Source organism: Hyaena hyaena, unplaced genomic scaffold (genome assembly GCF_003009895.1).
Source record: "Hyaena hyaena isolate Hyena2069 unplaced genomic scaffold, ASM300989v1 scaffold_78, whole genome shotgun sequence".
NCBI classification, from domain to species: domain Eukaryota; kingdom Metazoa; phylum Chordata; class Mammalia; order Carnivora; family Hyaenidae; genus Hyaena; species Hyaena hyaena.
The window spans coordinates 3949190-3961372 of NW_024080710.1; the positions used below are offsets into that span (position 1 = coordinate 3949190).

Genomic DNA, 12183 nt, shown 5'->3' on the forward strand with positions numbered 1-12183 from the left:
TGCTTGAACTTTAGGCATTTATTGAAAGTTTGTACATGCCATATAAATGGACTAAACTTCTTAGGTAATACACAAAAGCTTGTCTGCTGGATAAAGAGGCTGCAGCCTGACCACATTCTCTGCCATTATCCACAAGGAATAAGAAATGGCACATGGAAAATGATGGGCAGACTCACAAACTTATGTTTGGGGTGGTACTTTCCTCTTCATCTTTTATTCCCATCAGTCCGAGGCCAGAGAATGATCCATGAGTGCTGCAACAAATGGGGAATGAAGATAGGTTTCTAATCCACAGGGGTGAAAGAACGGTTACAAACTCATAGGTAAAAGGTGGTAAGTTCCTTTGGGTATGTGTATGGGGCAGGGGACAAGCAGGAAGACAGTTTATGGAAAGCTACCTACCTAAAATGATTCAACGGAAAGAATACTGACCAGTTCCAAAGGCCCAGAATCAAGTCAGCTCTGCCATTTAACAGATATGAGGCACACCTCAACCAAAGCTGAATAACCTCAAACAGGCTCAATTTCTTCAACTATAAAACCATTAAATATTTAGTATCTCACAGGGCTTTTGTGAAGACTTTAGATAAAATACACAGATCATTTCCTCATACATCATACAGATCATTCACCATGTATTAAGCGTTATTTTAAGCACTTTATATGCATTCTCATTTAATCCTCAAAAGGGCTTCTGTACCTAATGGAGGTACTGATGCAGGTACAATTGTTACATCCACTTTTCAGAAAAAACCAGGCTCATAAACCTACAACTCACTCAACAAATTGAGTGACAGAATAATGTATGTTGTAAAACACTTGGTACAGTGTTTAGAATTTAGGAGTCAATATTTTAGTTCCCTGCCACCTTGTGGTGAATATTCAAGGGATTGGGTGAGAGGGCTGAGGAGCTCTCCAAGGCAAATCAGGTAGAAATGAGCAAAGACAAATAGAATCTGTCAATACCTGATGTCTGAACTTAGGCTAACAAGCACTAGCCTTTTGACCATGGAAGACTGGAGCTTTGAGTGCTGGAGAGTGACTCTGGAGTCAGACGATGAGGGTTCAAATGCTAACTGCACTTGATAGCTGTGTGACCTATGCTTAACCTGAACCATTTTCTCCACTTATTAAAGGAGCACTCAACAACATCAACTGAAAACACAGGTAAGTATTTAGTGCAGTAACTGACATTAAGGGTTTGATGAATTATGGCAAATATTCCAATACTTAAAACAGTAGCATCTACTGGAAATAAAAGGATTAAGAGCTGAGTCAGGGTCTAAGCATGAGGAATACTATTCTCTGTTTCTTCCTGTGCTTTTAACCATTTCTCAGGGCATTAGGATCAGGGAGACAGTTGCTAGCTAAGATGAGGCCCAGAGAAGTTAGTCACACAGAAAGCTTATAGTTTAAGGAAATGCATGCTCCTGCTGGGTTTGCTCAACATGGCTATAGAAATCAAGGTGTACCTTAAAAAAAATTTTTTTTTTTTTTTTTAGTTTTAATCTGGCTCCACGTGTGAGGGTTAAACTCCTGATCCTGAGATCAAGAGTCACATGCTCTGGACTAAGCCAGCCAGGCGCTCCCTCAAAATGTAACTTTTAAAAGAAAGGAGTTAACATCAGGTTTCCTTGCTCCAGGATTTTTACTATTTCCAGAGTTTTTTCTTGACTTGGCAAGTGTGTCTTATGACCTTTGCCTTAGTCATAACCTAAGCCTTTTTGCTCCCTTTCTCAACCCCTCATCCACAGTAGAATATCCTGGCCACTTCTGGAAGGAGAAAGCTTTGGCCTATTCTTAGTTGTACAACAGAGAACTGCAGTCTAAGTAATCTATCTACCTAGGACAAGAAGTCCCTTACTCTACCTCCACCTCTCCACTGGCTCTGAGAAGCTATTTCAGGGCAAGTAGGTATGCTCTTCAGAGTCTGCTCTTAACCAAAAAGATTTTTTGGCAACTTATGGTCACCTCGTGCTGTTAATCTACCCACAAAAGCCTGTTTGAAGTATATCAGTGTAAGGTTTTTTTGTTTTGTTTTGTTCTGACGTAAACACTTAACGATAGCTTCGGTTCCTCACGGACAGCAATTCTCTCAAGCTGCCCAGAAGGTAGCCCATCTCCTAGTGGCCCTGAAATGCATGTTGTAAGAATTTTATGACAGGAAATTAATTTCTGATCTTTGTTTTAATGCCTGAGGCAAGCATGTTCTGCCATTTGAGACCTTGCGGCTGGAAAAGAATCCTAGAATGTCAAAATTTTAAGGAAAATACAACGTAGTGATTTTCAAACTGCTCAAAAGCAGTTGTCCCTCTCCCCTAGTATATATGCTCATCCAGCCAGCCACTAACTCATTCTAGAGTTGCCTATCTCCATGCTTTAGGATTTAACAGTAATTTTTCTTTTAACTAAAGGTTTTATAGCTGAAAGGTTTAAAAATCCCTGATTTACTCCAAATCTCTCACTTTACCAAAGGGAAATTGAGACCCACAGTGGTTAAGTGGCTTGACCACCTGTAAGAGGAAATAAGTGACAGAGCTGGGACTGGACCCAGAGTTCTGCTCCAATATTCCTGTTAGAGCCTGTTAGAATCAGCAAAACAGGCTCTCTTTGGCAAAAAGGGAGATGGCAGAGAAGGCGGGAACATACTCCTAAAATGTGAGAAAGATCATAGCTGGTCTAGGCTTTTCCCTAGAACTTCTTGACTTTTTACTCAAGTGGGGTTAGGCAGATACCACCTGTCCTACCAGAGGCTGTAGGACCCAAGACCTCTGACTTTAAAGTGGGATGAGCTATCTCCTTGAGGGACTAAAAACAAATTATAGAAGAGCATATACATGTAAAATGGATAAAGAGAACATCAACAAAAGGCTTTTCTCTAAGAACAGCTAAAGTCCAGGGGCTAGAATCATCAAGGGACAGCCCTTCAGTCCTTACCTCTTGGTTCCTGGCAACAGGATGAGGCAGAGGGTTCCCGGGCCCAAGCTGTGGTAGAGCTTTCCTATCTTCCGGCCCCAGCGCCAGGCTGCTACCTTTGGGTGGTCCACCTTCAGAACCTAGGGTCAAAGTCCTGTGTTAACACTCAGCCAGAGTACCCTCTGCTCACCTTTGGAAGGGCTGCAACTTTTCAGGGTTTGGACCATGGGATCCCAGGAGAGACTCTAGAGAAATGCTCTGTTTGAAGCTAAAGCTCATACTTAAGGGTTCCCTGTCCATACTTGCATCCCTAGTCCACAGGTAGGTTTAGGAGTATATAACTGTTGTTTACTCTGTATGGGTCTTCCAGGGCCGTGACTTAAAGGAACCACATCACTAATAAGAGCTCCAGACTAAGGAGTCTGGCTCCTGTCGTTAAGTATCTTTGTTACCTGGGCAAGTCACTCACCAGCTCTGGTCTCTATTTCTTATGTTAAGTGTGGGAAATGAGAGTAGGATAGGGTTTCCCAAACTTTAGCCATTCACCTTCTATCATCACTCTTCTGCTTGGGTATCCCTCTAACATTTTTCTTTAAAGTGAGTCTGTTTCTTCTCTCACATCACATAAATTTATGTATGAAGTCTCACAGGTTCAATGTGATTGCTATATACTTTAATAAGCGTTAGAAAAACAAGATCTTAATACAGAAGTTGGGGAAAAAAGTGCATCTATGACCACTAAAAATCATCTTGTGTATGTAACTCCACTTTGGGAAGCCTTGAATCACTAAAGACTTGCCCAGCGCTTTAATCTCTTCTGTTAGCAGGCCCTCAAAGTCCCTTGGAGAGCCATCTGGAGGATTAAAAACCTGATTTTAGGGGCGCCTGGGTGGCTCAGTTGGTTAAGTGTCCGACTTCGGCTCAGGTCATGATCTCACAGTTCGTGGGATCAAGCCCTGCGTCAGGCTCTGTGCTGACAGCTAGCTCAGAGCCTGGCGCTTGTTTCAGATTCTGTCTCCCTCTCTCTCTCTCTGACTACTCCCTGCTCACACTGTCTCTCTCAGAAATAAATAAAACATTAAAAAGAAAAACCTGATTTTAGCAGGTATGGAGGGAGCAAAAGAGATTTTAAAGAAAGAAAAATGTTGTCTAGGGCTGGAAGAAGCTGGAGAATAAAATAAAACTAATGCCAGGGAAGGGGTGGAGGGAAAGATCAAAGGGTTTTAAGTGTTACTTGAGCTGGACTCTCCTAACTGCCATAAACATCAGAAGGCCAAACAGTGCCTAGAGCTAACAAACCAAGACCGCTACCTTTCCCCTCTGACCCCAGGATTCACTTACTCACTCACCTGTAAGGCCTGCTTCTCAGAAGGGGGAGGTATGACACGAACTCCTGGGGTCCTTCTTGATTCAGGAGGTATGCCCCTAAGCCAAGCATGAAGATGCCTGGGGGTTAGGGCATGCCTGCCTTTCAGCTTCCAGTCCTTGCCTTTGAGAATGTTGAGAGCCCTCTGGGCACTGCCAAAAGTTCTGAATTCTGAAAGCAAGAATACCCCCTTCTGTTATTAAAGGCCAAAAGGCCTGGTCCCCATGGTCACCATCCAGGTTGGAGATCAGCCAGGGCCAGGGGAGGACAGAATCAGCTGGTGACCAGGTCCAGTCCCCCAGGAAGTCTTATTTGGTGAACCTTTTCTGACCTCACATTATCACCATGCCTGATTTCATTACCCCAAGATTACATTCTGTAATTTAGACTTACTTAGGAAACAGTATTTTTTTTGCTTTCCACTTTTAAGATCTTTAGGCAAGATCACAGCTTCCAGGCCAAGGAAAACGTTGGACTGTTGCACTAGGTGTTCTTTAAAGGTTTGACTCACTCCAGACAGGTATATAGTACCTCGGTTCTCAGAATCCTGTTCTAGCTCCTTCACAAGATTGCTAGAATCAAGGGTGAGCTCCGTCACAGGCCTCTGCACCTAACCAAGGAAGATGGCATTAGTGATAGCAAGTCACCACTTCAATCTCCAGGCCTATTATATACTAGCAAATAACTTAATTCTGCAGCCTCCTTATCTAAGGAGATTAATGATAAATGCTACAGAGGACTATGGTAGAGACTTATTAGATAAATACATATGAAAATATTTTTGTGTAAATATACTCTCCTTCTATACCCTGCAATGGAAATGAGTTCCCTGACTTCTACCCCAATGAAATAATTTGCGTAAGAAACTTAAAAACACCATTTGACCTCCTTAAAAGTTATAGAAAGGGGCAGCTACAGAAAAATATATAGAATAAACCTTTTGAGGTCTAAGTAGTGATAAAGAGTACAAGGAAGAGCCCAGTGTAACCCAGGCTGATTATGACAAAAACAAAAGCTGCCATATTTTAGGGTCACTGCTAGAAGAATGCTGGGCTTGGTGGAAGGCTTCCTATAACACAAAATCTTGTGCTTATTGGGCCTCTTGAAGGCATTTCTCAAGCTGTTGTTGTATTATAGGACCATGCCAGGTCAGGGCTGATTGAAGGGTGCTGCTTTTTGCTTTCTCTGGCCACCCTACCTTGATGCAGGCACCTTCTACCAGAATGCCATCCAAGGATTCTATGGCCAGCTGGGCAGCTTCCAGGACTTCATACTGAATACAGAGATGTGGCTGCAGAAAAAACAAGATTTTCTTATCTTTGCTTTCTCGGTTCAAACTGTTAAAGAAGGGACTGGGAAAGGGCCCTAAACTAGTGGCCAAAGCCATCAGAATAAATGTTCTCTTTGCTGTGCTGGGCTAGACAGTGATTGCAGATCAACTTTAAGTGGCATCATCAAGGTTCACTAAGTGATTTCTCAGACAATAAATAACCTTTATTTGTCATTTAAATTGAAGCTTTCTCGGGGCACCTGAGTGGCTCAATTGGTTGAACGTCCAACTGTGGCTCAGGTCATGATCTCACGGTTTGTGGGTTCGAGCCCCGCATGGGGCTCTGTGCTGACAGCTCAGAGCCTGGAGCCTGTCTTTGGATTCTGTGTCTCCCTCTTTTCTCTGACCCTCCCCTACTCACGCTCTCTCTCTCTCAAAAATAAACAAGACATTAAAAAAAGAAATTTTTTAAATTGAAGCTTTCTCTTCCTGGGTGGTAGGAGCAAAGCAGTAGTAAATCTTTATTAACCAACTTGCTTTTCATATTATTTATTATGAACCACTAAAGTCATCACTGCAAGTCACAGAGACTAATTTGTCTTGTTAGCTTAATTTCACACATGCAGCTTTCTTATAAGCGTGGGGAGGTTAAGTACTTCCACTGGATAGGCTGTGTCTTCAAATTGACTGCTTTTCTGCTTGATGATGTGAGGTATAACATCACCATGGAGATAAAAGTGCTCCCAGAGAAAAGCTTTATGATACTGATTTGGCAAAAGAAAATAAGACAATTGGACTTTACCAGAACTAAGAAGTACATCAAAGGATACAATCAACAATGTCAGAAAGCAACCCTAACAATGGGAGAAAATATTTGCAAATCACATATCTAGTGAAGGCTTCATATCTAGGGGTGCCTGGGTAGATCAGTTTAGCATCTGACTCTTGATCTGGGCTCAGATCATGATTCCTGGGTCCTGGGATCAATCCCTGCATCTTCTGCACTGAGCATGGAGCTTAAGATTCTCTCTCTCCCTCTGCCCCTCAACCTGCTTACAACCGCTGCCTCAAATTAAAAAAAAAAAAAAAAAAAAAAGCATATCTAAAATATATAAACTCATAATAGTCAATAGCAAAAAATCAAATAAGCCAATTAAAAATGGGCAAAGGACTTGAAAAGATAATAGCTATTTCTCCAAAGAAGACATATAAAAGGGAAATAGAAATGCAAAAGGGAGACAGAAAAAACAAATGTCAGTTAGAATATGGAGGAACTGGAACTCTTGGCACTGCCAGTTGGGAATGTAAAATGGTGGTGCCACTGGGGAAACCAGTATGGCAGTCCCTCAAAAAATTATACACAGAATTATCAATTTTGGGTATATATCCACAAGAATTAAAAAGAGACTTAGATAGGTATTTGTACATCCATGTTCACAGAAATATTACTCAGAATAGCCAAAAAATGGAAACAATCCAAATGTCCATCAACAGATAAATGGATAAACAAAATGTAGTACATCCATACAATGGAATATTATTCAGCTTTGAAACAAATGAGATTCTGAAACATGCTACAACATGAATGAAACTTGAAGACCTCATGCTAAGTGAAATAAGCCAGAAACAAAAGGACAAGTACTGTATGATTCTACTTGTGTGATGTATCACAGTCTAGTCAAATTCATAAAAACAGCACTATAGTCGTTACCATGCCTGGGGGAGAGGGACTGGAGTTACTGTTTAATGGGCACAGAGTTTTAGTTCAGGGGATATTTCTATTTATATTTTTAGGTATAGGAAAGACATTAATAAAAGATTAGGAAAAAAGCACATTTTAAATACCTACGATTCTGTATTAAGATCACTTTGGAAGATGGCAGATTTCCTTCCTTTTACTAAAAAAGATTTTTTTAATGTTTTATTTTGGAGATACCCAGAACATGAGTGGGGGAGGGGCAGAGAGAGAGGGAGACACAGAATCTGAAGCAAGCTCCAGGCTCTGAGCTGTCAGCACAGACCCCAACCTGGGGCTCGAACTCATGGACCATGAGATCATGACCTGAGCTGAAGTTGGATGCTTAACCGAATGAGCCACCCAGGCGCTCATGGAAGATGGGTGATTTCTTGATTCTTAAAACAAAAAAGTCAGAGGGTCTGGCCATACTAGGTACAAATCCTTGTGGTCAAGAACTGTTCCATCAAACTCCATCTACTCCAATTAGTGACAATCAAGCTGACCTCACTAATATTTGTTACCTGAATGGTCCCAGTAGACCTCTGATTTCCCAACACTAATCCAGAGGTGAAAATCTAAGTTTTCCTGTTTTATTACCTGATGAGTTTCAAGAACAAGAGACATTGACCGGACTGGGCCAAAGCTCTTAAACAGCCTCTTCAGAGCCCTGAGGTTGCAATATTTGCTAAATGGCCCAGCATAAACAGTTGACATCTCTGTCCACTTGCTCCTCATCTACAAGAAAAACAGAATACAGCAAGGAGGGGAATGTGGTTAAGAGAATTAAGTCAAATCTAAAGAAATCATGAATCAAAACGTGGGATAATTCTGATTCAAGGAATTTCTCACCACAAACACTTGCCAAATGTAAAAAGATTTGTATACAAGGATTTCATGACTGCATTATTTGGAATAGCAAAAATGTATAAAGCACAAATGATGAAAATAATAGGAATACAATGGAATACTATACAGCCATTAAAAACAATGTAAGAAGATTGTGTGCTGACATGAAAAGATGTACATGATACACTTAAATGAAAAAATAAAGTTCCACGATAGTATACATAGTCTGACTCCATTTTTATAAAAACGTTACTTTCTAAAAAATAAATACATAGAAAATACCGGAGAAATACAGAGCAAACTTAATAAAGTATGCATTACTTTCTTTGATGCAGGGAGATTACAACTCATAAAATAAATCTATCACAACTCATTTACTTACCCTCTTGTTCATCTCCTCAGTGAATATGGGTGAAAAGGGTTCAAAAGAGAACTGGACAATGCTGAAGGGAAACAGAGGGACTTCCACTCTGGCCTGCTCAAGAACCTGCAGAGAACAGCAAAACCTGGATGAGGCAGGAACCTAGTGGCTTCTAGAAGTGAGCCACAATAATATAAACAAGGTTGCCTTTTTTACCCATATTAAAAAGCAATATGGGGCTGACTTTAAGGTCTAGAAGAAAATGAGTGACACCATACAGCTTTCTAGAAAACAGGAGAATGACTAACATCACATAGGACTCATGTCTTCAGGATTACTAAGAAAAAGAAAACTACTGAAACCTTAAAATTATCTCTAAGAAATAAGTTAAATTCTAACAGAGCTACCAACATTTCATACTGTTAAAAAGCCTGTCAGTAAAGACAGCAAGGAGAGGAGGCATAAAGACTCTGGAAAGAAATCAAGAGGCATGGAAGACTTAGACTAAGTACAAACAAAATCACCCCCAAAAGGAAAAAGTACAACTAAAAGCCAAAATAATGAAAACAGTTCACGAATTTGATATTTTACAGCACTTGACTAAAGGAAGAAGCGTGGCAGCCTCAGAGAAGTGCTTTTGGAGAAGAGTAAGGTATATAAAGAAGAGGTAATACCTCCTTAGAGACACTGCAGTGAAAGGAAAAAGAAATAAGGGAAGAAATTAAGGATCCTGCAGAAAGATAGTAAGACAGATGCCAACCTCTCTCAAGAGCATTATTAACTCCTTATTCTTTCCAGCACAGTATCATCCTTATAATAAGCACAGGAAGCTTCAGGCCCTTACTCTCCCACAAACACCAAGTTAACAATATAGGCCAGAATACCTTTGTATATTCTGTTGAGAATAGAAACCAGTTGAGAAGCCAGCCACAGCATTTAGACAAACATAAAACTAAGAAGGGATTATATGGAAAGGAGTCTGTGGTGTTTTGCATACCCATTCATACTCCTCCCCCATCCAAACTAGCATAGTACAACTCAGAGGAAACCTTCCACACTCGGAGATTCAACATTTTGGCTTGCCTTGAAACTGCCTCAGGGACTAGTTTCTGTCTCACTTGACTCAAAGCACTGATGGCACTGGCAGCATTGTTTACAAATTCCTAAAAAGGACTGATGTCAGCAAGATCATAGAGTAGGACTCTTCAGGCCCTCATTCTTCCACCGAGACACCAAGTTAACAACAAAGATACCAGAATACCTTTGCAAGAACTCTAGAGACGAGTTGAGAAGCAACAGCACCAAGACCAACAACAAAAAAAAACCTCTAAGGGTTCCAGCAAAAGGGAAAGGAAAATATGCCGTTATATGTGCCCACCTATGTTTCTCCCCATCCTAGGAAGGATCCACTGGAGATCCTCCCACTGGATGGAAACAAAGGAATGGACTCTGTATCCAATATTATGGCTAGTCTAGGGTTGCTGAGAGACTAGTTCCTGTCTCACTTGACTTAGAGAACTAACAGGACTAGCAGCATTGTTTGGAAGCCAGTGAAAGCAAGATGCAATCACCATAGCACATTAGAGCCACAGTTTCATAGCCAGATGCCACAGCAAGTAAGAGATTATGAGCACTGAGAACAAACAGACAAGCTCCTTAGGGAATCTGAGATAACTGAAAGTACCCACACAAGCTCAAAGAAGATACATCCTCAAACTGGTTTGAGAGGTCCTGGAACCTCTAGCTAGGCTAATTACCAAAAGTCTTCTGTTCCATGATGCCAGGCCATATAATAGGAGAGGTAGTTGTTTTTTCCAAATGATTAGGTCTCAACAAAAAAGATCACAAAGCATACAAAAAATAGGGGCAAATGGCCCAAAGGAACAAAATAAAATTCTAGAAACCAAACCTAAAGAAACACAGAATGAACTAAAAGAGAACACAGACAATGAATGGAAATAAGCAAAATGATACATGAACAAAGTGAGAGTATCAATAAAGAGCAGCCATAAAAATGACCAAAATTCTGGAGCTGGAAAATACAGTAAATGAACTGAAAAATTCACTAAAGGAGTACAACATCAGACTTGCTTAGGCAGAAGAATTAACTAGCAAATGTAAAGACAGATCATTTGAAATCACTGAATCAGAGTTAAAAAAAAAAAAAAAAAAGAATGAAACACACAGATTATAAAATGGGACAACATCCAGAAGACCAATATGTATACAATGGGAGTCCTGGAAGAAGAGAGAAAGGGGCAGAGAGTTTATTTCAAGTAACATTGGCTGAAAACGTCCCAATTCTGAGAAAAGAAATGGACATGGAAATTCAAGAAGCTCAAAGAACTCCAATCGGGATAAATCCAATAAGTCTAAAGAAACCCACACAAAGACACATTACAATCAAACTGTCAAAAGTAAAAATCAAAGAATTCTTGAGAACATCAAAAGAAAAGCAATTCCTTGCATAGGAGGGAACTTCCTTGAGATTATCAGTTAATTTCTCAGCAGAAATCTACTCGCAGGACAGAAGAATGGTGCGATATATTCAAAGTGCTAAAGAAAAAAAAATCAAGAATACTGTAGCCAGCAGGACTCTGCTTCAAAAATGGAGGAATAAAAAGCTGACAGAATTCATAAAAACTAGATGTGATCTGCTAAAGGGAGTCCTTCATGATGGAAGAACATTACACAGCAACATTAAGCCACAGGAAAACAGTTTCCAGTAAAGGCAAACACATGGACAAATATAGTAACTTCTATTAAGGTAATCTTGGTGTATAAATTCACTTTTAATTCTTATTCAAAATTTAAATGACAAAAACATGAAAAAATTACTATTCCTATGTTAATGAATATATAATCTATATAGATGTGATTGACTAATTATTAAATGCATTCACTTAATCACTTTCAAAATCTAATTTAATTTACTGGTAAGTTTTCCTCTTTTATATTTTTGTTTTAATTTTTTAATTTGAATATAGCTGACAGACATTAATTTCAGGTGTACAACATAACTGATTCAACATCTCTATACATCATGCTACACTCACTACAAGTGTAGCTACCATCTGTCACTGTATAATGCTAATACAATATCATTGGCTATATCCCTATATTGCATCTTTCACATAAAGGTGCAATTTATGACATCAATAACAAAATGGGGAGAGTGGAGCTTATAAAAGTAGAGGTTTTGTATGCAAATGAAATTAAGCTTTAAGATGTTTTATGTAATTTTAATAACTATAAACAAAATATAGATAATACACACAAGGAAATGATAAAGATATCAAAATATGTCACTACAAAAAAAAAATCACAAAGGAAATACAAAGGAAGAAGTATTAGCAAGCTGAATTCAATAGCACATTAAAAGGATTATACATCATGACCAAGTAGGATTTATTCCTGGAAGGCAACAAAGGTTCAACATATGAAAACCATCCCATGGAATATACTATCTTAATGGAATGAAGGACAAAATGACAAGGTCACCTCAGCTGATGCAAAAAAAAAAAAAAAAAAGCATTTGACAGGATTTAACACTATTTCATGACAAAAACACTCAAAAAACTAGGAATAGAAGGAAACTACCTAACAGAATAAAGGTCATATATGAAATGCCCACAGCTACTATCATATTCAAAGGTAAAGGACTGAAAGCCTTTTCTCTTAAGATG

The 12183-nt window shown here is 39.5% G+C and overlaps 1 protein-coding gene across 1 annotated transcript in view; it reads right to left on the reverse strand.

Annotated features, from left to right (window-relative positions):
- Positions 1-12183, reverse strand: part of REXO5 (RNA exonuclease 5) — a 36113-nt gene continuing 23930 nt past the window's right edge. Inside the window, exons 14-20 of the mRNA XM_039233658.1 lie at positions 8519-8623; positions 7888-8025; positions 5481-5573; positions 4676-4892; positions 4266-4453; positions 2938-3056; positions 1-254 (exon numbers count right to left, since the gene is read on the reverse strand). Of these exons, the coding sequence (XP_039089589.1) occupies positions 173-254; positions 2938-3056; positions 4266-4453; positions 4676-4892; positions 5481-5573; positions 7888-8025; positions 8519-8623 (942 nt within the window). The 3' untranslated portion in view covers positions 1-172. The remainder of the gene's footprint in view (positions 255-2937; positions 3057-4265; positions 4454-4675; positions 4893-5480; positions 5574-7887; positions 8026-8518; positions 8624-12183) is intronic.